The following is a 25,911-nucleotide window of genomic DNA, read 5'->3' on the forward strand; positions in this document are numbered from 1 at the left end:
CTGTTAATTTCCAACCATTAAATGTTGTGCCAGCTACCAGTACAAATAGACTTTCTTGAGCAACCTTTGGCATAGCAAAAAGTTTTACAGTACTAAATTTATTTAACTTTAATCAAAAATGGTAGTTATATTCTTTTGATCAAAAAGAAAAAGAAAAGGAGCAATTGATAATGAGGAACATTGAAACTAACATAACAGAAATGTGATAATAATTTTAATTTTTTTTTTTCTTTCAAAAAAACAAACAAAACACAATTCAATTTTAAACTTGATTAAAATAAGTGAATTTTAATAAGTGCAACTTATTAGAATCAATTGTAATTTTTTTTTTAGTTAGTAACTTCCCCAAAGCTAGGGGGTAGCTACAGTCAAATAAGATTTGTAGTTGTTCCAATTACCATAATTGTATATAATTTTTTAATGTCAACTTTTTCATTCAACAACTTTAATTTTGGAGTTAGATCAAGTTTACTAAAATGCATGGCATGTAACAATTTCAGATATTTATCAGTTGCCACACCCTTGATTACAATAATAAAAAAAACCTTCACAACATTTAAAAAAAATTACACACACCCAATTAAAATAAATCCAGCCATTTTAATAAAACCTATATAAACGTCTCACACATAAAAAAATAATACATAAATATATCATACCATTTCTGGATGAGGATAAACATGAGGCCACTGGTCATCAAAGTAAAGAATAATTTCTTGACAACATGCATCCTTTAAAACATACTTATCTGTTGTATTATATTTATTTTTAATTTTTTTAAAACTATTTATATGTAAAACAATAGAAAGTATTGGGAGTATGCATTGAAAATGAGCGTTTTTTTATAAATAAATAAAAAAACAATAGTTTACTTTGATAAGAATATCAGACTCAGATCACTCAAAATCTATACCTGAAGGTTGTAGCTGTCTATCGGCAGCTACAACCTTCAGGTAGCATGCGGATTCAAAAGTCTTGGTCTTTTGAGGCAATCCAATCATTAACCCATTTTTTAATATCTACATAAGAAGAAAATCGCTGCTCAGCCAGACCATGTGTTATCAACGAGAACAAATGGTAATTAGAGGGGGAAATGTCTGGTAAATACGACAAATAGGACTTCCCATTTGAGGTTCTCCAGATAGTTTTTTACAACATTTGCAATATGGGATTGTATGTTGTCATGTTGAAGAATAACTTTGTCATTTCTTTTGAAGTATTGCAGCCTTTTATCCTTCAATACTTTGCTTAGCTTGATCAATTGTTGTCAGTAACAGTCTGCTGTAATTGTCTTGTTCGGTTAAGCAGCTTATAATATATTACTTTTAGCTGATCCCACCAGATACAGAGCATGAGCTTGAAACAATAAAAATTTGGTTTTGCTATCAATGTTGATGGCTCAATGGGTTTGACCCACGCCTTTCTGTGTTTAGGGTTATCATAGCATATCCACTTTTTATCATAACATATCCACTTTTTTTTGATTAAAATCACCAGTAACAATTTGATGCAGAAATCCTTTTCTTTTTTGTCGCTAATTGTAGGTAAAAAAGTCTTTTGATGTTCCTCAGTTTCAACTCATACAGCATTCAATTTCCTTGCTTTTGAATCATTCCCAGTTGTTTCAAGCACCTAGAAACTCTAGATTGATCAACTGGTATGAATCTTCATCAAGATTCAATCAATTCGGTCTCTTCAAACTTTTTCTCAGCACCGGGATGTTCTTCAGGCGAGGTCAAAATCACCACTCTTGAATTGTTGAAACCATTTTCTGCCATTTGTTTCCACTAGTATTTTATGCGCCTCAGCTGCTGTTGCTTTTCAGTAGAAGTAATGTTAGAGAATTCCCCGCAAAAATGTTTTTGTAGGCACAAACTCATCCATGTTTAAAATTTTGGATAAAAATGTCTTTACACTCCAGCAGTTAAAATTGAACTGATGCTTACAGTCTGGAGTTTTAGCTTTCAGGTAAAATTAATTTCAGCACGATCGGATTATGGAGCCAAATTATGGAGTCTCAATACAAAGCGCTTATTTTCAATGCATATTCTCAATATAGAAATATACTTTATTATAATAATATTATATAATGCAAAAGCATAACATTACTAAACTTTATATATGAAATTTAAATTTTTGAAGAGCTAACTTTAATTTTTTAATAATTTAATTATTAGTTAATAATTATTTCAAGCAACAGCTGCATACTTCATTCAGCAAAGAAATACAAGACAGACATAACAAAATGATTTAACAAAAAAAATTTAGAGTATAGTTAAAAAATTATCTACTTGGGGATATTCAAAGTTGAAGGTCATAGCTCCATCTTGTGAAAGATAACAAAATCGTGCAATAAAAGACCAATCCTGTAAATAAACGTTAGAACATATATATTAGAACTTTATAGAAGAAAAGCTTTGTAATTAAGCATTTATATAAAGCTTTTTATTTATCAATTATTCTATACTATATAACAAAAATAAAACAAATTTTTAAGACTTGTATGTATAAATACTTTCTATAATTTTTAAAATTTGGCAAGATTTTAAACTTAGATAAAAACTCCCCTAATTAATTCTTTGTAAAAGAACAGATTCTACTGATTATGTAATACAAATAAGTTGTTATTTTCATTAGCATAGTTTCAACTATTTCAACTAACTTACTTTCAACAAAAATGTAGGAAACCACTAAGTTCCAACAAAGAAATTAAGTTCCCAAAAAGAAATTAACTATCTTAGTTAAAAAGCAAGTAAATAGTTACCAAGATAAGAAAGCTGTAAAACATATAAATCAGCAAAACATGTTTCACAGGTGTGCACTAACGCACTGATATAGAATTAAAAAAAAACACTAGATAAAGAATTTTTTTGAGCATGAAGAAACAGTTAGAGTAAAAGAATACAATTTGAAAAATGAGAATCATTTAAATTTTAAATTTTGGTAAATGAAACCAAAAAGTGATAGCTTAAATAATTTAGAAATAGCTGAATTAATATAGCTTTCATTTCTTTGGCAGTAACGGGTTATGAATAAGTTTTTGGACTAGAGTTAATGTTAAGTTATCTCTGCAAAGAAATGTACAAGGAGAATTGTAATAGTCTCATTTTAAAGCCGTGCTTAAATTGTATTTTAAAAAAAAAAAAATATTTTTTTTTTTACTTAATAATTTTTAAACAATGGCAAAATATGAAAACTTTAAGAATGATTTGTATAAGTTTTGGAAAAATAATCCAGAAACAAAAATAAACAAAAAAAGGAAATTCCTGACCATTTTATAGTTCTTGGGTATGCAAAGTTTACTGTATACAAAGTTAAGTCTATTGAAACTAACGGATCATTGGAAAGAAAAATATCTTGTGGTAGACCTGTTATAATTGCATCAAAAACCAACATTCAATATATTAAAAAAAAGTTTGCTCATCATTCTGGCTCTTCCCAAAATTCGTGTTTCAAAAATTTTAAATAAAATAAAAAATATCAAATATCGTAAAAAAGATAAAAGGCCACTTCGAACTGAAAATCAGAAGAAGCAAGCAAGGCCAAAGTGTCAAAAAATATTAGAATATATAAAAATATTAGTTTTATAAATAAATTCTATAGTACAGGAGAGTACGTATTTTGGCCAGATATGACATCTGCTCATTATGCAAAACGCATTGTAAATTACCTAAATGAATTTACCTAAAAAAATTCGTACCAAGATTGATCAATCCTGCAAATGTCCCTAAAGCACATTTGCAGGATTAAATCGCCTTCATAAACTTTATTTTTTAAGAAACTTAAAAAATAAAGTTAAACTTTATTATTTATAATTTAAATTAATATATTATAATTTAATATTATAATAATATTATAATAAATTATAATTTAATTTAATTTAAAAATAAAGTTAAACTTTATTTATATAAAAAATAAACTTAAACTTTATTTTTTAAGAAACTTAAAAAATAAAGTTTAAGAAGGCGATTGAACAGCAAAGATTCTAAATGAGTTGAAATCTAGAACTATCTACTGTCTTAGCAAAATGGATCTTGAGTTTGTACATAACCATATTTTGGGTGCTACGAATATAAAATATATACGAATGTAAGATAAGACATATAAGAAGACATAATGTCTAATTTTTTTTTCTCTTCAAATACTAAAAAAAGGCATTTTTTTAATTATTTTTTAAGTTTTGTGTTTTAAATTAAAAAGTTTTATTCCAAAAATAAGGCTTTTATTCCAGTCCAAAAACTTATTCATTTGTAGAAAAAAAAGAAGAGACAAATCTAATAATAATATATAGGAGCTCAAACTGCTGCTAAAACTAGCAGCTAAAGCACAGACATTTTGCAAAGGGATTAGATTTATTGTTTCCTTAGGGAAATCAATCATTTTAAAAATAACTCAAGAAGTTCCAAAGTAGAAGACTCAGTAAGAATTTTGCCATTTAACAATAGAAAAATATCAATGATATTGTGATAATTGTATTCAGAAAACAACTAAACTTTGTTTGGGTTAAAATTTAAAAACCACTGCAATTCTATTACAGGAAAGAGATCATATTCAAAACTAATTGCTGTTCAAATCCAAATGTGATAAATTTGTATCAAGACTCAAATATATAATTGTATCACAAGCAGTTGAGAGTAAGGTAAGATTGTCAGGAAGGTCATTAATGTATATAAGTAACATTATGGGACTAAGTATGAAACCCCTGAGGTTACTTGAATGAAAAAGAAGATTATTTATCAGGAAGTTTAATGCTGCAATTAGAATAAAAGATTTAATAATTTAAAAAATGTTACATATAGAGCTCTCAGAGTGAGGCCTGTTGGGTACCCATTAAAAAAATAATACTTTTTGTAAAGGTGGTTCTTATAAACAGTCAATGAAAATTTTAATTCAATGATTTCACTTATTTAAAAATGTTCTTTTTCTAAATTTTATTTTACTTCAAGTGGCTTAATAATGTGATAATACAAATTATGTCATCTTTTAGCCCATGCTATTTGTATTTATATTATGTTTTACAGCTTGAATAAATTTATACAGTAAAAAATAAAATAAAAAAGAGTCCAGGTTATACAAGACCTGATTATGGTTTAGAAATACTAGCAGGTAAATGGATACCTGAGTACCCATTTAACTACATACCTACATACTCAGAGCTGTAAGAAATACAATGATAAAGTGAATGTGATATATAAGAGAAACATGAAAAAGATTCAAGTGAGATTATACCATGGTATAAACCACCTAAAGGAAAAATTGAAAAAAGGTTACAAATAAGTAAAAGGCAAGAACCAAAAAGTTAAGCCATTTAGGTTTTAAAAAAAGTCACAAAGCGATCTGGATAGAATATAGAGAAAGAAAAACATTTTGGGCCTAGTGCCAGTTAAGTTACAGCTACCACAATGATCAGAATGAAGAATATTACAGTTACTAAAAACAAGGATATTGAAAAATAAATAAGAAGAATGGGATTGGTCATTTCGATTAGAAATACCACCAAAAAAAAGTGAAGTTTTAGGAAAAACAAATCAATCAAAAAAAATTGATTAAGTGAAAAAGCGTTAAACCATTTTTATGTTAAAACATGGTTTCAGAATAATTTAATGATTTGATGCAGAAGTACCTGGCTGGGCTAAGCATGTGAATACTAAAGTTTTCATAAGTTAGACAATAATACCTGATTATGAAACTACTCAAGTTTAACTTTATTTCACAAATAGGATGTAATTCTGGTGAATTTTACATGACCTAAGAATCAATCCATGGATAAATTAATTTAAAGAACACCAATATTTGTAAAAGATAAATTGAAACAATTTGCTAATGATGATGATTTAATGACGATGATTTAATGACGATGATTTTAGGCATATTGCCATGAGTTAAACTATTAGAGAGAAATTAACGCAAACATAGCTAGTACTTGGCAACTTAAGTAATAAACTATGCAGCCACCTTGTGTAAAATTGAATTATTGTGAAAAATTATTTAAATTAAGTATTTTTTTTTTATTATTATATACTCTCAGATAATTTATAACATTGAGACCTTTCATGCCAATAAACTAAACAAATATGTTCATAAAGACAAAAATGTTGAAAACTAATACCTTTAGAATAACATATTTGATAATTCATAACTTAAAATAATTAACTCAAAGAAGAATATGTTTTAAAAGACAACCTGTATAGTGATTAAATTTCCTTCAACTATTAAACATATCACATTGAACTGAAAATATCCAAATAATATCAAAGCAACCAAAAACAATAAACGAAGTGAACTCATTATATTTAATTTTAGAGTATGTTTTACAAAAGTTATATACAAAATAAATCAAGACTGAAATATTTAAAAAGCCATCATATGAGCTACAATACAATCACAATCTACAATGCAGGGGGTAAATTCTAATATTAGCACCCAATTTAAAGAATTGTTTATTCATTTTTCGCTTTTAAAATATTGACAGCATTTTAATTTTATATATTTTTTAAAGATATAGAAAAAAGGATTTTTTATTAAGAATGCATTTTTTTCCTTAATTGCTTTTTACAAAATTACAAAACCTTCTTTTTACAAGCTTTTTATTTACTATGACAACCATATATATAAGTTGCGTTCTGTTTCAACTTAATATTTGATGACTTTCGTATAAATTAAAACAGCAAGACTCTTCTTACTTTTAAAAAGCTCATATTTCTTTTATTTTTAATCGATTACAGCGGCAAGTATTTACAATTTTTCAAACGATGTTCCGTAAAACAAAACCAAGGCAATTTCTTACAATTTTGGCGCTGGTAGCCAATAAAATTTATGATCTATGCTTGTACTGAAAAAAATGACGAGCCCTTCCCTTGACAAAAATTATTTGAAACTAAACCATAAACTTTTAATATCTCAAGAAACCAAGGATTATTTGCTTTTAACTGCACAACTTTTTAAAACTTTTTATTTTTATTTTTCTTCTGGCGAAACTCGTTTTACAGTTGGACTTTATTTTTCAAATTAGTTAACTAAAACAACTTCAAATCCAGTTGGAAAATAATAAAAGAAAGTATTGAAAAAAAAAGACATGCTTAAGTTCCCTTTCCCGAAATCGATATTAAAAAAAGTTATCTTTTTATTTATCCCCTTAAAAAGCTTGGAAAACGCTATAAATAATCTTTAGAAAAACAAACCAACTGGAGCTGATAAAATTAATGAAAAAATAATTATGGAGTGCTTTAAACATTATTTTCTAAATACTCTCTAATAAAAAATAGTTTTAAAGCCTATTTTCAACTTAACGAAGAGATTCTTTTTTCTTTATTTCCTAAAAAATGTTTTTTCAAGAAATTATCGCATACTTTTATTGATCAAGTTGAAATAAATTTTTTTCTATCATTTTTGCACCAAAATTTTATAAATAAGGTTTCCCAACGATTCATATATAAAGATATCCAGCCAGTTGGATTCGATCGGTCATCTGGTATGAGATATATAAGGATTACTTCGGCGGAATCAATCTGGGATAGCAAAATTTGTTTTGAAGGCAGATTTTAAAATAAGATTGTATTAAAATTTAAATGATTAATATTTTAGCAATATATTTTAATAAAGTAAAACTTTATTTTATTGATAAAACTCATATATATATATATATATATATATATATATATATATATATATATATTATATATATATATATATATATATATATATATTATATATATATATATATATATATATATATATATATATATATATATATATATATATTACTTATTTTGAGATCGGTAGTATAATAACTGTTTAAAAAATAATTTATTTAGTAGTAAGATTCAGCGGCAGCGTCGGCGACTGCCGACATACTCGCGACGGAACTTACAAACACTAAAATCTCTTTCAGAGACACGGTGGGAGAGTAGAATAGAAGCAGTAAAAGCTATACTGATGCAATTTGATAATGTTATCGAATGTGTGAATGACTTGAAAAATAAAACGGACGATTGGGAAACTCTGCAAAGCAGTTTTGAACGAAATATTAACTTTCGAATTTATTGTTGCTACACACGTATGGTATGAGACTTTATTACATGTAAATAATATAAGTAGACTACGGCAAACTTAATAGTCGCTGTTGATACTTTTCGTTCATTTTATACTTGGATTTAAGAATTCCGTAATATTGGATTTGAGAAAAGCGTTGCAGATGCTCGATTGTTTGTGGAAAAAAATGCTTACGAAATTGAGTGACAATTTAAAGAAAAAATAATAGCACGAAAAAAACGAATATTCGGTTATGAACACATGGATGAACTTATACAATCTGCTGAAACACAGTACAAAGTAAATTTTTTCAACACAAGGATAGTAACAGTCATAGTCAACATTGAATGTCGCCTAATGAACATTTTGACCGATTTGATTTTATTTACGATATCAATTATTTGAAGTTTTTGCCAAGAGACAACCTGCTCAAGCATTGTAATAATTTAGGTACAATACTTCGGGAAGGTGAAAACAACGACATTGATCCTTTTAAACTTTATGAAAAACTGTAAATTTTGAAATAAGTGTGAATACCTATATTAAAATTAGGTGTAAAATAAATATGTTTAAAATAATTAACAATAAGAGCTCTGACTTGTGTTCAAAACTTTCAATAAAATATAGTGCTCAATACAAATTCAAGCCCGGAGATTCGGCCAAATCAAGGTTTGTTTTTATTAATTGTTTTTTTATATAAAGGGGCCTCGCAAAGCTAATTTCGCCGACGTCCACGATTTGTATAGCGCCGCCGCTGCTAAGATAAATTATATTCATTTGAAATTATACAACTATATAATTTATTATATGTTTGTTATTAAGGCGCCTCATAGTTCAAAAAATAGTTTCTGCATTTTAATAATAGATATTTCTAATTACTTTTAAATGAAAAGAATAATTATTTTAACTCACAAATACACTCAAAAAAAAAAAACTTTTTTTGTTGAGTCAGCAAAAAATAAGTAAATTATACAGATGCTTTTCAAACGTTTCGGCTCCTAAAATATTACATTAGGGTGTTTCATTAGGGTGGTCCATTTTAAACTTTTTTTTGAAATTTTAACCGGGGTTTTTACCAGTGATGACATTTTATCTAAAAACGCTAAATACCAATAATTTCGAATTTAGAAAGAATTTTACATCTCCCGGAATTTTACATCTCCCGGAATATTTATATTTACTTTTTTTTTATTTAAATAATACTTTAACCCTCTCTTCAACCCTTAAACTATGATGCATAAGCATTTGTGAACAAACCCTTCACAAATGTTTGCTCAGCTTTTTTCAAAGTATTTTTCAGGAGTTTTCAAAAACCAATAGCAAAGTTATCAAACTTTGGTTGCAATTTTATATTTCTAACTTAGTAACACATAACAAATTTTAGTTTACATATCATTAATTATTAGTAATACCTTCTGTAAATAAATTTCAGATGTAGAAACAGAGTCTGACTGTTATTTAATCTATTATTTAAAAAATAACACATTATATATATATATATATATATATATATATATATATATATATATATATATATATATATATATATATATATATATATATATATATATATATATATATATATATATATATATATAAATAAAATATATTTTAGACAACAGGCATGTACAAATTAGGTGCCAGGTCCATAATTTTTTTTTTTTTTTTTTTTTAAAGAAAAGTATTATTTTAAACTTTGATTAACTGAATTCATAGAGTGATTCACCAAGGTACAAGCCATCAACTGTTTACGAAAAGCTTGTCTATAGTTTAAGATAATTGTATGAAAAGATGGTAATCTGAACTCTAAAAGCATGTAATATATACTATCATATTTGTTGTATCTGAAAAACATTTTAGCACATTTGTTATAGCAATACTGAAGGCGTGCCATTGTTTTATCATTATAATTTTGCCACAAAGGAACACCATATAAACAAATGCAATATGCTTTAAACAGTTTAACCTTCACTCTGGTAGAGCATAAATGAAAGCGTCTAATTAAGATATTTGTACGTGTGTAAAGGCCCTTCACCTCTTTGATTATATCAAGATCATCGGTAAGGTCATTTTTAATTATATGACCAAGGTATTTAAAAGATTCAACAAAAGCAATTTCACATCCTGACACGCATAATTCTGGGAAGGAGTTTGATATAACTTTTGATTTTTGAGTTGGATTAAACACCATACATACAGTTTTCTTGGTATTAAAAGACATGTTAATTAAGGAAGATTCCTTATTTGTAAAGCTAATTAGTTTTTGAAGAGAAAACCAAGAAAGCGCAATTAGAACCATATCATCAGCATAGGCCAACACATTCATGAATATACCACCTATATTACATCCAATACGAAGGTTTGATATTGATGAAATCAAACCTTGTATGTAAAAGTTAAATAGAAGTGGTGACAATATATTACCTTGACGAACCCCATTCCCAATTCCAAAACTGTTTGATTTTGTTTTCTGCCATCGAACAGACATTTGTTGATTACTATACCAAAATGCAAGCAAACAAACAAGTTTTTTGGGCAGACCAGTATCTAATAACTTTTTGAACAACAGCCAGTAATTGACACTGTCAAATGCTTTATTAAAGTCTATGAAGCAAGCAAATACATGGCTTCCTCTAGATGTGTAGTACTGCACAGTCTTTTTAAAATAGTTTGAGCATTATGTTGTTGAGTGATTTTGTTTAAAGCCAATTTGGTAATCATCATTTTTATTAATGTTGTACAAATTGATTTTCTGCAATAAAAGACTTTCAAAAATTTTTGACATAGCAGAGGACACAGCTATGGCTCTATAGTTGTTCACGTCTGTTAAATCAGCCATTTTAGATTTTACTAATGGAATAATCGTGGCCTCACAAAACGTGGATGGTAAATAACCGAATTTAATGCATAAATTAAAAAAAATACTAATAAAAAACTGCAATCTACTTCCACCATACATAAAAGATTCCATACAAAGGTTATCAGGTCCAGCTGCTTTTCCTAGTTTCTGAGTTTTTACTGCAGTGGATATGTCAACGCAACTCGCAATAATATCAGAGTTTTCAGTGGAAAATTCCATTTGCTTTATGAAACTGAGGTAATAGTTTTCATTGTTAGTTGAATTATACAAATTTTGAAAGTGCTCTTTCCACATATTAGCAATAAGACAATCACCTGTGGCACCTCCAACACTAGCAACAAAGTTCGCTGCATTACTGTTACTGATCTTTCGCACATTATTCCAGAACTTACTCGAGTCTGTGTTGTTCATATTTTTTGCACATAAATTGGCTTGAATTTGTTCATTATGATGTCTACAATATCTAAGAGCTAATTTAAAAGTAGCACGAGAGCGCTTCATGTTTTCAAAAATGTCACCGTTTCTTCTTTCCTTGAAAAATCCATAGCTTGAAGGCATCTCTTGCAATGTCGTGTTTATCTTTAACATAGTCATTCCAACCTGGAGTAATATATTCATGGCTTTTATGTTTAAAATTACAATGAGGTATGGTATCAGATACAGAAGATTGCATAGTATTTATGATGCTGTTATAGAATAAATCAATATCATGAGTTGTATTGTAGCCATTTGGAATATTTTTTAGTAAGTAGATAGAGGGGTACATGTACGGATTTTAATAAAGAATCTACTTTTTCTGCATAACGTGTTAAGGTAGCTTTGTCACAAGTTTGCCAGTTAGGATATCTAGTTGTCATATTAAAATAAGGTTTGTTATTATATATTTTGGATGAGTTTGCTAATGAGCAAGAGATCAGAAACGCTAATGGTTTATGGTCTGATGCAATAACATTGTTTAAAACCGAAATAGATATAATTAGATTATCAATAATTGGACTGCATAGAATGTGGTCCAACCACGAAGAAATATCACCATTGTCACTGACATATGTACAGATATTGTCAAGGCGATTTATATATTAGAAAATTCTTCATAGAATCTTGACCAATTATAACAGTTAAAATCACCAGCAATAACTATGTTCACAGCATCAGTTTCCAGTATAAGTGATTTTATTTTTGAGCATATATCCATATAATTATGAAGACAATTTTCGTCATTATAATTCGCTGGCATGTACACACTTATTAGCAAAATCGGCCCTATATTTACTTTTAAACAAGTGATTCTGGATTCTAAAGATTTAATGATTGTAATATTATTTGCCAAATTTTTTCGATAAAGGATAGCAGTCCCTCCAAAGGGTCTACCAATTAATATATCAGATTATATGTTTACTGCTGATATACCAGTACCATAAAAGTCAGGATGTACATTGTTTAATAATTCAAGCTCATTAGGTAATAACCAATGCTCTTGTAATAAAACAAAATCGTATGTAAGACACAATTCTTTAATTGCAAAAATACTGTTTTTAAAAGAACGACAGTTAAATGTACAAAAAGATATGCTGTTGCTATTCGCCATTTTTGGGTTTAAAATATCTTCGTACAAGTAGACCCTTAGGCCAAGCTTCAGTGGACATTTAACAAACAACTTTATTTTTTAACTGGGAGGAATCTACAGATACAGATATATAATACGAGGAATAGCCACTAAATTTGGATTTTAATTTTTCACACTTTACAGAGTCATCATTATCAATTTTTAAAATATCATAAGTGCAATCGATTACCTCATTTTCTGTTGTAGAAGGATCTAATCTCGAGACAAATATATCAATACTACGCTTGGGCAATTTATCTAAAGAGATTGGTTTAAGTCTATTGTTGGAGTCTGATGTACCTAAAATGTTTTTTTTTGTATGGACAACTTTTTTGGTTACAGGTAGATTATGTACGCACTTCTTAACAATATCTGACATCAGTGGTCGCCCTGTAAATTTAATAGGTTTATCACTAGTAGAAGAAGGGCTTTCAGTATTATCAATTACATCAAGGCTAATAGAACTGCTAGGATCATTTAGGAATTTAGTACTAGAAGGTTCTTTATTGCTCATTGCACTCATTAAATGTCTCATTTCATTCTGAAATATTGTAAATTGTTTTACTTCAGATCGGAGATAGGTAACCTCCTGAAGCAAAGCACTGATATCAATGTGCTCCGTACCAACAGGAGGAAGACGAGATAAATTGATAGCATAAAAATTTGGTAATTTATTTATTGGGTCTAGAAGCAACTTTAACATATCCTCAACAGTTTTTTTGCATTTATCATTCCCACTTCTTTTTACCAGGCGCTTATCTGGAAGTAGTTTAACAATTATGGCTTTAGCATCAAATATTTTCTCTTCCTTGTAAAAGTCACATATAATTTGAACATTGTCGTCAAAACTTAAGACATCTGATTTATTCTTTAAGAAACATAGTAACTCATTTCGCACAGCAATCATTCCATTGGTTTCAGTATCATCTGCATTTGCCATTGTTGTACAAATTTTGGTGGGAGGGTTACCACGCTAAATAACAGTGGATTACCTCCCTTCACTTCTGATGATTTTGTATATGTATATATCTTGTAAAGACAGTATTGCACTAAAAAAATATGTGTTTTTTTCCGTCATATATATGTACATATATATAAATATATATATATATATATATATGTATATATATATATATATATATATATATATAATATATATATATAGAGTCTATATATATAGATATATATATATATATATATATATATATATATATATATATATATATAGAGAGAGAGAGAGAGAGAGAGAGGAGAGAGAGAGAGAGAGAGAGAGAGAGAGAGAGAGAGAGAGAGAGAGAGAGAGAGAGAGACTTTGGATGTGAAATTGAACTCTTTAACAATTAGAAAAGGAAACCAATGTATTAAATAATCAATATCTGCTAGTCGATGTAAGTTAATGCATATATAGAAAAAATGTCAAATGTCAGCTCGTTTTCTATAAAAAATGTTAAAGAGGCGGTTCAGTTCAAACTTTTAACTTTAAAGCAAACATCAACCTTCTTCAGTATCTTCAGCAAAAAATTGAGGCATCTTCTGACAAAAAAATTTACATTAAAAGATATTCCAAACTTTTGCCAATTTTTTAAAATGACTTTTTTGAATAATGAAATAAATGACATTACATAGTTTCTGAAACAATTAAAATGAAATATGAATGAAAAAATTATTGATTTAGATAAAAAAAATTTTTAGAAGTCACAAATGCAGAAGATGTACAAAATATATCAAGAAATACTTTTTTGGGATGCTACATACCAGCTGTTAGGGTCACCTATGCCGATTTATTTAATTGTTGTAACAGAGATGGCCAAAGTGAGATTTGGATTTGTTCAAAGTAGCTTAGGAAATAAAGCCATCTCTTAAAGAGGTAGTGGAAGTTTTTAAAAAGCACAACATAAATTGGGAAGATACATATTTGATAATGTCAAATAAAGACTTTGCAGAGAAAGAAGCCTTTGCTTAAGTCTTTCTTGAAGCCATCTTGTTGATTTGTTTGTATCATTGGAAGGACTTATTTTGATTTTTTCAAACCATTTTTTAAAATGTGTTTTAGTAAGTACAATGTTTATATATCTGTTTGTTTTAATTCAATGGAACGTTATGCCATATTATTTTTGCAATTTAATTTCTTGTTTTTGTTTGTTATTCTATATCATTGTGCTGTCCGTGTCTGGATGTTTTTTTTTTTGAGCATTTACAATATGCTTAACACAGGGTGTCTGTCAGATCAGAAAAAAACAGGGAAAAGTCAGGTGTTTAAATATTTGCAAAAAAAACAGGGAATAGTGTTGGGTTAAATTTATAAAAAAACGGGGAAAGTGGCTCTTTATTAATCTTACATAACTTTAATTAAGCTTATGCAAGTCATATATTCTACACACAACATAAAATTTTATTTGGCAGTTTAAGAACTTCTCTTGGTACTTTAAATGTGCATTAACATTTGTATTTTTGCAATTGAAGTGCAAAAAAACTTTATGAAACCAAACATAGCCTAACATAAAACAATTACCTAATAAAAAGACAGCTTCGTTTTAAAATGGATGCTAGATGTTCTAGCTGTTGAATTAGTCTTAAGTGGGAAAAAGCGACTTTGTTTGTTAGACCTCAAAGTCTCAGTTTCTATGCTAGATTCTCTTCATGATGAAAAATCTTTGGATATCGAGTAAGCAAAAATGTAATTAAGGTCAACACCATAGAAAAAAAGCAACAACAAAAAAAAGAGCAATGGATTCGTTCGATTAGTAGGAAGGTAGTGAAAGATGAAAAAGAAAGTATTGGTTGCGATTGGTGCTTGTTGTAGAGTCATTTTAAATGCTCTAGCTTACAAAAGACGTCTATAACAAACTATTGGTTTTGTAATAATCGTAGGATAGATTATACTTATTTAACGTACTTTAGTGTACGATATGGACGTACTTTAGAAGTCCAAAATGGACGGACGAAAGTTGTTTCATTTGGTACGTTCAATACGTCCTCGGACGTCCATTTTGGACGTTCGAACTGACCATTTTGGACGTCCTTGGACGTACTATGGACGTCCGTGTGCCAATTGGGTAACTAATGCTCTTTAATGAGAGAAGTTCATTATTTTAGACATTTGCACCAAAAATATAAAACAAGCATTATATTAATTTACATTTTTTGATTTTATTGGGATATTGAGAGACAATAATTTAAACAACAAATAAGTGATCAAAGCAAGTAATCCTTGTTGATTAGGTTAAGGTCGTAGAAATAACTTAATAAATCCAAATGTTTTCTTAAAATTTTCATAAAAATGTTTTTTTTTTCAAACAAAAGTCTTTTCAGCTCTTAATAAGCCTAGTCTAAATTCTGTTTTTCTTCCTTCTTTAGATCTCAGTTTATGGGTACTCCAATAGTCACAACCTTGGCTTGAGGGTATACATACGCATCAATTCGCCTATTTGTGGTAAAATCAGGTTCGACTCCTTTGACCACTCTTTTATGTGCTTCTGCTTAGTGCAACTCTTCACTTTATCATCTTTCTCTTGGTTCTTTATTGTTCTCCTTCTTCCCAAGACTGCACTCTTTTATGTGTAATTTCTGATCAAATTGATCATACCCTCTCTTTACCCTTCTGACAATATTGTTATTATTGGTGGCTTTAACGCTCATCACACTTAATAGCTTGGCTCTAACGCGACTGACCCTATTGGCACTAAATCCTATAACTTCTACATTTCTCAATCTCTTACTCAGTCAGTTAACTTTGTGACTTGTTTTCCAATACTTGTTTCCATTAACTACTGGGGTACCTCAAAGTTTTATTCTTGGGCCTCTTTTGTTTCTAATCTACATTAATGACCTTCCTGACAACTTTACATTCAAAGTAGCTCTTTTTGCTGATGAATCAACTTTATACTCCTATTTTGACAAAAATATTCTCTTTTCGATCTCTTAGAAGAGGCGCCCGATCTTAAATCTGATCTCAGATTGGGGCTCACAGTGGCTTGTAAATTTTAACTCCAACAAAACTCAGTTACTTACCGCAAAAAACTATACAGTCAACATTCCTATATTAATGAATGGCAACCCTCTCACTGAGTCCTCTTCTTTATATCTTCTTGGATTATCAATCACTACTGACCTCTCATGGAAACCACCTATACAATGTATTGTAAAGTTAGCATCTCCTAAAGTTTTATTATCATACTCCTGATTCCATTCTCTATCTCTACAAATCTCTTATTCGTCCATGTATGGAATACTGTTGTCATGTTTGGGCTGGTTCTTCTAATGATGCTCTTTCACTTCTACACAAGGTCCACAAACGCATTGCAAAAGTAGTTGGACCTGATTTATCCGTCAAGCTTGAGCGTCTTTCCTATCATACAAAACGCTGCTCAAAGGAGCTATCATCTCTAGTTTCATCAACTAAAACTCAAATTTTTATTCACGTAAGCGTTTTTAGAGAAAATGGCTTAACTTTACGTGTTTGGAGTAAATTGCTTTTGCTCCAAAAAAGCATTTTTGGAGTAAACTGATTAACTTTATACGAATAAAAATCTGAGCGATTTTGCTCAAATTTTTGTTCACGTAATAAAAAAACTTTTGGCCGGGTGAATAAAAAAAGTTGCTTTTTGTATTCACCCGGTCAAATAACTTTTTTCTTTTTTCAAATTTAAAAAAATTTTGTTCTTTTAAATTAATTCAATTTCCTTTACTTCAATTTTAGTTAAACAACGTAAATATTTTAAAATGCATTTATTATACTACGACTAAATGTATTTATACAGTATAAAACTGTTCACGTTAAGTTATACAAAATTTTTGTTTGTATTTCATTTTAGCTTGTTATTCTATTAAAAGGCTCTGCATTTTAGCCATTTTACTAACAAGATATATGTATATATATATATATATATATATATATATATATATATATATATATATATATATATATATCTATCTATCTATCTATCTATATATATATATATATATATATATATATATATATATATATATATATATATATATATATATATATATATACTATATATATATATATATATATATATATATATATATATATATATATATATATATATATATATATATATATATATAAGTAGTAGAAAATCACTTAACAAAAATTTCTTTAAGTGATTTTCTACTGCTTTTTAATTGCTCTGTTCTTTTAAGAACATTAAGCACTCTATTTTGTAGAATACATTTTAAAATTGTTTAAATATATATGTGTGTGTGTGTTTGTGTGTGTTTGTGTTATGCAGCAACATTTTATCCCCAGCAGCGTCGCGACACAATCTGTGGCCCGCAGACAAAATTATTCCGTTTAACGATTTCTGCAATTTCTGCAACCATATAAAAAAACTCGGCGGCCCTCAATCCTATTATAGACTCGGTGACCCTCTAGATTTTGTCTACCCTATCGGAACGTCTCTATTTATCCCTCACAAAAATATAGCTGATATATTGACTTAAAAACTCTGACTGTTTTGTAATAAAAAAAGTATGAGTTGTTATCTTTTTAGTTAATTGCAATTGGTAAAAATATGTTTAAAAAAGATGTTTTTATAACAAAAACAATGTAGTTTTTTACAGTAGATTTTAGTATAAACTAGTTTTTGGCAAGATTTTGGGTAAACATATTGTTGCGTAATACATTTATATCGTTGCATAATACCATCCACTCCCCCTCCACCTTTAAGATCTCTTCCGGACGCCTTTTTACAAAATATAAGTCGAAAGGATCTAGGATTCACGGAACAGACGGATATATCTTTGGTACTCTTTGTTTGATCGCGGAGTGTTTTTAAAATAGACTATTATTTTTAAATGATTTTTAGATCAGTTTGCATAACGGTCTTTTCTACACCTCTCAACTAGGAATGTATATCCAGAGAAGATGAAGAAACTAAGCCCTCCTCTTTCATCATCTCATAGATGAAATGAAACTTCAGTAAAACTTTCTTAACTTTTAAAATTAATGCTGCATTAGCTTATAAGTGCATCTCGCAATAAAATAAATGTAAATCAAGCGCATTAATATAAAAATTGCACAAAAACATTCATGTTCCTAATTTTTTTATAAAAAATAAACCATTCTGAAAAATATGAAACTCTAAAACTGTGCGCTGATTTCAAAAATGAAGCCATAGTTCGAACATGGCGCCGAAGAACGATATGTCCAAGTTTAAAAACTTAAAAATTTTATTATAAAAATTCAATTTTTATCATTGAATTTTTTTTACTTCATTTTGTAATTATTGTTTTACACGAATTACTGTTTTTAATGAATTTAGATTTTAAATGCAAATGATACAGTATTGTTCCGATTTGCCATCATTATTAGCTATGTTGGTTGTTGTTGAATATAGTGCACTTTTTCTAAAATATTTCAAATCCAGCATATTTAGTTCTATTCGAGTAAAAAAAGAAACATAGCATATTTCATATGCTATTTTATTTAATTAATAATTTAGGAAATTCAAAATTGTAAGAAAAGTAAGATGTTATATGTTTAAATTTGTTTTTTTACAATGTTTTTTACAATGTTTTTATTTTTTCTAATTTATCTATCGTAAATTTTTTTCTAAAGTTTTTTTATGCTTATAAGTTTTAAAAAGTACGCAGAACTATAATGATTTTTACTATATTAGCAGTTTTTAGCTTTTGTTAATGCCATGAATTCATGTGGAAAATTTATTTGTTATTTAAAAGCATTCAATTTTTTATTATTTTTTATTATAGCAAAATGATTAGTAGGTTAGAAAAAGAATATATACGTGGATGTCGTATTATTGCCAGAATGGGTTTTGTAACCTTGTTTGGTGCACAAACATTACCACACCTTTTTCCAAATAGATTTTTTCATTCTTCAAAATCTTTTATTCAAGAAGAAGTTAAAGATAAACATTCTAGTTTGCTGCAAGAAACATGTCAAAAAATGGGTATTGACTCTGAAAGGGTGAAACTTCGCTATGTTTCTGGTTTTAGTACTGTTAGTGCAGGTTGTTTCTATTTTTATGGTAATGCTATCATAGGTCTATCTCGAACATGCAATATCAGTAATGAATCAGAAGTACAAAAACTTATTTTGTTTAATAACAGACCCATTGATTCCAAAATTTGCGCTGATCTTTTCAAAACTATTTCATTAGAAGATCAAGAGCTAAAATTTTTATTAGGACATGAACTGGCTCATATTAAAAATCAACATTTTTCTGCATTTGTTTTACACAGTTCTGGATTGTTATATACATTTTATAAACTTGGTTTTTTTTTTTCTTCATGTTTAAAAAATTTGTCATTTTTTCACAGGGTGTTTATAAATCTATTGGTTTGGTCTTTAGGTGTATTTATTTATAAAACAACACATAAGTATTTGTCATATTATTTTGAGTTTGAAGCTGACAAAATTTCTTCACATTTAGGGAAGGAGTATTGTGATGGTGGGATAAGCTACTCAAAAAAAAGGCTACAGATGAATTTGATTTTACGTAAATTAAATGGCCTTGAAGGAGATAAGCTATATACAGACATTGGAGATACTATACATGATATAACCCATCCAAAGAGATCAGAACGATTAAAAAAAATGGAAATTATCAGAGATGAATTATATTGACCTTTGCAATTAGTCTTTTTTTTTTAATATATGAAATTTATAAATAATGGTTTGGATATTTTCTAAAAAATTTTTTTACATATGAAATTTAAACAATTTTTTATTTTAAAAATCTAAAATAATTCAGTTTAAAAATTAAAACTAGGTTATAAACTATAAATATATTATTATTATATATGTTTAGCATATTAATAATAATAAAAAAATATATATTAAATTTACACAATTTATAAGGTTATTTATTTTTTGCTTTTGTTTAAAAGTTTGTCTGGATGTTAAGTTATAAAAAAAGATCATGAACCTTTTAGGTTTTTTTTAGAGGTTTATTAAATTGATAAATTAATAAATTTTTTAATTAATATAGTAATCAGAAGATTAGCATTCAATCATTTTCAAGTTCAAATTCAATTGATATGCAAGAACAGACATACCTTCGGTTAGTAAAAGTATTAGCTGGTTGTGGCCTAACAACTGTTTTGGCAATAAAAACAGTTCCTCAGTTATATCCCTCATTATTGTTCATAGAAGCTGGGAGGCAGACTCAAACTAATGAAAATATTTCCGACATCTACGATAATGTATTACATGAGGTTTGTAAAGATATGAAAATTGACAAAAGAAAAGTTGATCTGGTTATTGCAAAGCAATTAAATTCATGTAGTGCCGGATCATTATATTTTCCAGGTAAACCCATTATTGGGTTACCGCAAGGGTCTTTTATAACAGATGTCAAACAAGTTAACTCTTCCAATTTTGCTTTTAATTCTAAAATTGTTGATCCCAATTCATATACTGGTAAACAGTTAATAGATTCACTTTTTTTAACAGAACAGCAAGTTAAGTTTATAATTGCTCATGAGTTAACGCATATCAAGGAACATCATTTCATGGGTTCATTGATTAATAGTGTTATTATGTTTTCTATATTTTTTCCAGCTGGTCTCTGGGCTCCAACTTTATTTAAAATGCAAAGACCATTAGCTTTAAAAGCGCTAATCAATTCATTTGTTTGGTTTTCAGGTTACACAATTTTTAAGTTTACTGACCGTTATATAGCTCATTTTCTAGAATTTAGGGCTGACAAATTTGCAGCACAGTTAGGTAAAGATTATTGTGATGGAGGTATACTTATGTTGCGCAAGCAAATGAAAGTTAACAGAATTGTTCGTCTTATGAATCATAAAGAAGACATTATATCTGATGTTGGAAATAATTTGCAAGACTATATGAATCCAAAATTATCACTGCGGCTAAAAGAATTAAAAACAATAAAACTTCTGTACTATTAAATTCAGACTTAAGTGTAACACATTAAATTTTTTATGTTTTGAGAATTACTATTACTATTACCTTTAAGAAAATTTTGTTTTGTTTTTTGTTTTACTTTTTTTATTTTTTACAAGGTTTGTTAAGGTTGTCATATATAGTTGACTGCATATATATAATGCATCCAAAGGTTGTGACTTAAAACTGTTTTATTTGATTTTTTTTTTGATAAAAATTATTTAATGAATAGTATTAGGTTTTAATGAAAATCTATGTACATTTACAGAATTTTGTCTGTATTGGTAGACTTTTTGTGTTTTTGAAAGTAGAACTAAGTTTTCTATAGAGAAATTTTATATAGATATATAGAGAATTTCTCTATAGATATATATACAATTTCTCTATAGATATATATATATATATGTGTGTGTGTGTATATATATATATATATATATATATATATATATATATATATATATATATATATATATATATATATATATATATATATATATATATATATATATATATATATATATATGTTAAATAAAAAATTGTTTTAATTACTTAGTAACAATTTATTATTTCTTGATTACAAATTTGCTTTACTTTTATTTTGTTGTGCTCAATTATTTTTTATTTATAGATTAACAATAAATTAGTTTACTAAAATCATCAAAATACAAATATTTTGCTTATCATGTAATTTTAACTTATATTGAATAATGGCTGATAAAACAAAGAAATTTATTAAAGGACACAATGTTTTAAAAGGTAAATCGAGTTCAAAGCAAGTAAATAAAGTCAATAAAGTGGAAAAAAAAAGGGTATAAATTTTTTATTTATTTATTTTTTGCTTTTTTACAACAAAACAATCAAATAAAAAAATCTTGTAAATAGAAAGTAATAAAAAGTAAACAAACCACTGTGCTACTGTAGATCCATTAATTACAATAAGTACTAGTTAATTACAATAAGTACCAATTAATTACATTAAGTACCAATTAATAACAATAAGTACCAATTAATTACAATAAGTACCAATTAATTACAATAGGTACCAATTAATTACAATAAGTACCAATTAATTACAATAAGTACCAATTAATTACAATAAGTACCAATTAATTACAATAAGTACCAATTAATTACAATAAGTACCAATTAATTACAATAAGTACCAATTAATTACAATAAGTACCAATTAATTACAATAAGTACCAATTATTGAGTTTCTTGAAACTTTATTCAGACATGCTACTTAATCAGTCCTTTTTCTAAAAAAAGTGTTTGGCTTAAATTAAATAAACTTAAATAATATAAATTAATTTAAATAAAGTTAAATAAACTCTTAGATTTTGTTCTATTCCTCCTAAGCTTAATTCATTTAATCAGCAGGGTGACTACTGGTCATGGAAATCATGGAATATTTGTTTGGTCATAGAAAAAGTCCTAAATTTTTATTGAAAGTCATGGACTTTTTAACCCATAGAACTTTTTAAAATAATCTTAATTTTTTTCTGCTAGTAATATTTTAAAGATATTTGCAAAAAAATGTACTAGTGTGTCTAGTCTAAGACCTTTTTGAAAAAAATGTTATTACAATGTAAGTTATAGATCATAATTTTATTGCAATCACTCAGGTCAGGTCATTATATTCATTATAGTTTAAATTTTAGTAAAGTGCATGGTGAGCACTGGATATTTCACCCTATTAATTTATCGTAGAAATTTAAAAAAGTCCTAGAATAGTCATGGTATTTTTTTCTCAAGTTTGAGTGTCCACCCTGAATCAATCTTCTATCTCTATAATCAATTGCAAAGACTCAATGAAGAACAGCTCTCATGGTAAACCCACATTAGACTTTTAACATAAACATTGATGACTAAACACTCTCACCCATCTCAAACCATCTCTCAAATCAATCTCAAATCTCAAGTCATCAATTTATACCATATAAATCATGTGTAATCCATATTTTTATTGTTATATGTATTGTATATTTCAGTAAAAAACTTAATCCTCTGCAAAACAAGTTGGCATCAAAAAGTGCATTTGGTTGTAAAAAGTTGTTTCAATTTTTCTTTGTTGTATTTAAATAAGTAAATCACAGAAGTTATAAATCATACAATTTGGGAAGGTGAGGTACAAGATATTCCTTAGCTATGATGAAGGCAGCTTACCTAGTAGCATATAAAAATAGTAATGTTAAGAGCTTATAAACCTTGGATAGTAATATTCCTAGTGGTGGTATCACAAAAAATTACTCAGTCTTCTGAAAAACACTCTTGAAAAACCATCTGGTTGTAAAAAAATCATTTAGACAATATAACTATAACAAAAATTACTGATGAAATCTAAATTTGTTATTTAAAAATGATTATATTTCCTTACAATTTATTTCTAAAAACAATCTTATATATAGTATAATAATCTTTAGTTTGCTTTATCACTATTTTTTTTTTAGAAGACTTATAAAGTTTTTATGTAATGAATGAGTTACCAAATAATAAGAAAAAAAATTTCTTTAAATATAGCAAAACTATTTTGCATTCTTTAAAAAAATAAATTTTACATTCTATATTTTAGATAAAAAGTTTATAGAGATAACTATATTTTAGATAAAAATTTTATGAAGATAATTCTATATTTTATATAAAAATTTTATAAAGACAAAAATTTTGCTTAACATAAAATTGTTGAACACGTTTCCATTTTGTATATAAATTGTGAGCTGTGTAACGCTTTTCAACAAGGGCTGATGCATATTTAAATAAGAATATGGCATTATGGAAACTTGTTTAAATTGTGGGACTATAAGTGTTAAACTTTCAGAAAAATGAGATCTGACATGAATCTATTTTTCAATGTATCCATTTCCCAAGGCTGATTCTATTTTTATGCAGTGTTTTAATTATTTTCACATTGTTGATGGCAATAACATAGCCCAGTATATTCCAATTTCTACACTGGGCACAATAACATTTGGGAATGTCATTGTCTGCATCATTACTACATACTTTTTCCAAACACTTACACACAGTAATTCTACATACAATGACATTGCTTTTGGAAGAGATGTCCATATTGGTCCGCAACCTACAGATTTGATAATTTATTCAAGCGCGTTTTATTTCTAAGAGTTTTACTACATGATGTCATTGATTTTTTTTTATTGTTTAAAAGATCGATTATGTAAACAATCAAAAAATCAATGACGTCATGTTCTAAAACTTGAAGGAATAAATTGCGCTTGAATAAATTATCAAGTCTGTAAATTGCAGTATATATTATGAAGACTATTTGGCCTACAATAAATAAAAGGTAAGCTTTGTCTAAAACAAAAAACTTAGTTTTCTTGGTATGCATTTATTCTTTTGTTTTTATCAAAAAAATTTAGCCCCAAAATTTTTTTAATCATTTTTTTAAATTTGAACACAACATGTCTTGGAGGTTCGGGATCCCTTTAATATGAATTTTGATGTCATAAAATTCTCTTTATTTTTATTTTATTTCTATAGTTAAGTTTTTTTTAACAACCATAATATGAAAAATTACCAAAAGAAGATGAAAAATTAACTCAATTAACAAAAACAAAGTTTAAAAAATATTTTATCATTGCGCTTACTAATAAAAAAAAGTTTAACTTGTGTTTTGTGCACATTTTTTTTTGATGCAGTCTAATAACACATATAAAAGGATTTAAGGATAACCAAAAAAATTGCAATAAAAATAATTTTTTTTATTACAATGAAAAGTTGTCTAAATAAAATATCTTGTACTTGCAAGATAATAAAGAAATGTTTTTTTAACTCTGTATATATATATATATATATATATATATATATATATATATAATATATATATATATATATATATATATATATATATATATGTATATGCAGGCCTTGTTTGTAAAGCATAAAGCTGCCAGCAATTTATGTACGCGTTATGTATGCCTAGAGCAATTTCTATTATGCAATTTTTATCGTTTTTTAACTTTTAAATTATTCTATATGTGGTAATATAAAGAAGTAATTAATTTTATATAAAAAAGTTTGTTACAAAAGTTTGAATGACAATTATGTTAGATGTAAGCGCTATTTACTAATGAAAAAAACTCAAATAAAATTAAAAACTATGAAAACTAAATTTCTTTTGAGCTAATTATTTTATTGAAATATTCAATAACAGAAAACAAAATTGTTTATATTTAGTGACAATTTTATTTTTATACATAGTTATCAAACAGAACGTAAAAAAAAATACCATTAAAGAAATATATATAATAAAATTAATAATAATAATTTATTTATCATCTTGCAAGCACAAGAATATCTATGCAACTTTTGATTGCATTTAAAAATTTTACATAAATTTTTATATATTAATAAATAATTTATAGTTAATATATATTTTTTAATGTAATGATCAATTTTTTTGCTTGTACGCTAATATTTTAACGCTAATATTTTAAGCTTGAAGCAAAGATCATTACAATATAATTTATTTCTGATAAAAAGTATATGATTTAA

General features: G+C 27.2%; 4 protein-coding genes across 6 annotated transcripts in view; 2 read left to right on the top strand and 2 right to left on the bottom strand.

Moving 5' to 3' along the window:
* The window catches only part of LOC101235301 (transmembrane protein 145), a 49,841-nt gene extending 43,080 nt beyond the window's left edge, over window positions 1-6,761 (bottom strand). Inside the window, exons 1-3 of one of the 3 annotated variants that reach the window (XM_065788404.1) lie at window positions 6,184-6,351; window positions 2,292-2,366; window positions 660-731 (exon numbers count right to left, since the gene is read on the bottom strand). In XM_065788404.1, the coding sequence (XP_065644476.1) occupies window positions 660-731; window positions 2,292-2,366; window positions 6,184-6,288 (252 nt within the window). In that variant the 5' untranslated portion in view covers window positions 6,289-6,351. Of the gene's footprint in view, window positions 1-659; window positions 732-2,291; window positions 2,367-6,183; window positions 6,352-6,569; window positions 6,664-6,683 lie in introns of those variants that run through there. The other 2 variants (XM_065788406.1, XM_065788407.1) reach the window with 2 other exon arrangements.
* Window positions 6,762-9,715: 2,954 nt separating this feature from the next.
* Window positions 9,716-10,519, bottom strand: LOC136074465 (uncharacterized). Its single transcript, XM_065786786.1, has one exon. The coding sequence runs from the start codon at window positions 10,517-10,519 to the stop codon at window positions 9,716-9,718; it is 804 nt and encodes a 267-aa protein (XP_065642858.1).
* Window positions 10,520-18,635: 8,116 nt separating this feature from the next.
* Window positions 18,636-20,118, top strand: LOC101235215 (transmembrane protein 177). Its single transcript, XM_065788408.1, has one exon. It carries the CDS (start codon window positions 19,174-19,176, stop codon window positions 20,107-20,109), a length of 936 nt encoding a protein of 311 aa, XP_065644480.1. The 5' UTR covers window positions 18,636-19,173; the 3' UTR covers window positions 20,110-20,118.
* Window positions 20,119-22,010: 1,892 nt separating this feature from the next.
* LOC100200122 (U2 snRNP-associated SURP motif-containing protein) overlaps window positions 22,011-25,911 on the top strand; it is a 44,719-nt gene continuing 40,818 nt past the window's right edge. The window contains exon 1 of the mRNA XM_065788409.1: window positions 22,011-22,202. Within this exon, the coding sequence (XP_065644481.1) occupies window positions 22,101-22,202 (102 nt within the window). The 5' untranslated portion in view covers window positions 22,011-22,100. The remainder of the gene's footprint in view (window positions 22,203-25,911) is intronic.

This window comes from Hydra vulgaris, chromosome 01 (assembly GCF_038396675.1).
Source record: "Hydra vulgaris chromosome 01, alternate assembly HydraT2T_AEP".
In the NCBI taxonomy this organism is placed as follows: Eukaryota; Metazoa; Cnidaria; class Hydrozoa; order Anthoathecata; family Hydridae; genus Hydra; species Hydra vulgaris.

What these genes read in the sequence shown, in the direction of transcription:
- LOC136074465 (XM_065786786.1), bottom strand. Translation starts at nt 10,519, where the DNA reads ATGTCTGTTCGATGGCAGAAAACAAAATCAAACAGTTTTGGAATTGGG.
- LOC101235215 (XM_065788408.1), top strand. Translation starts at nt 19,174, where the DNA reads ATGTGGAAAATTTATTTGTTATTTAAAAGCATTCAATTTTTTATTATT.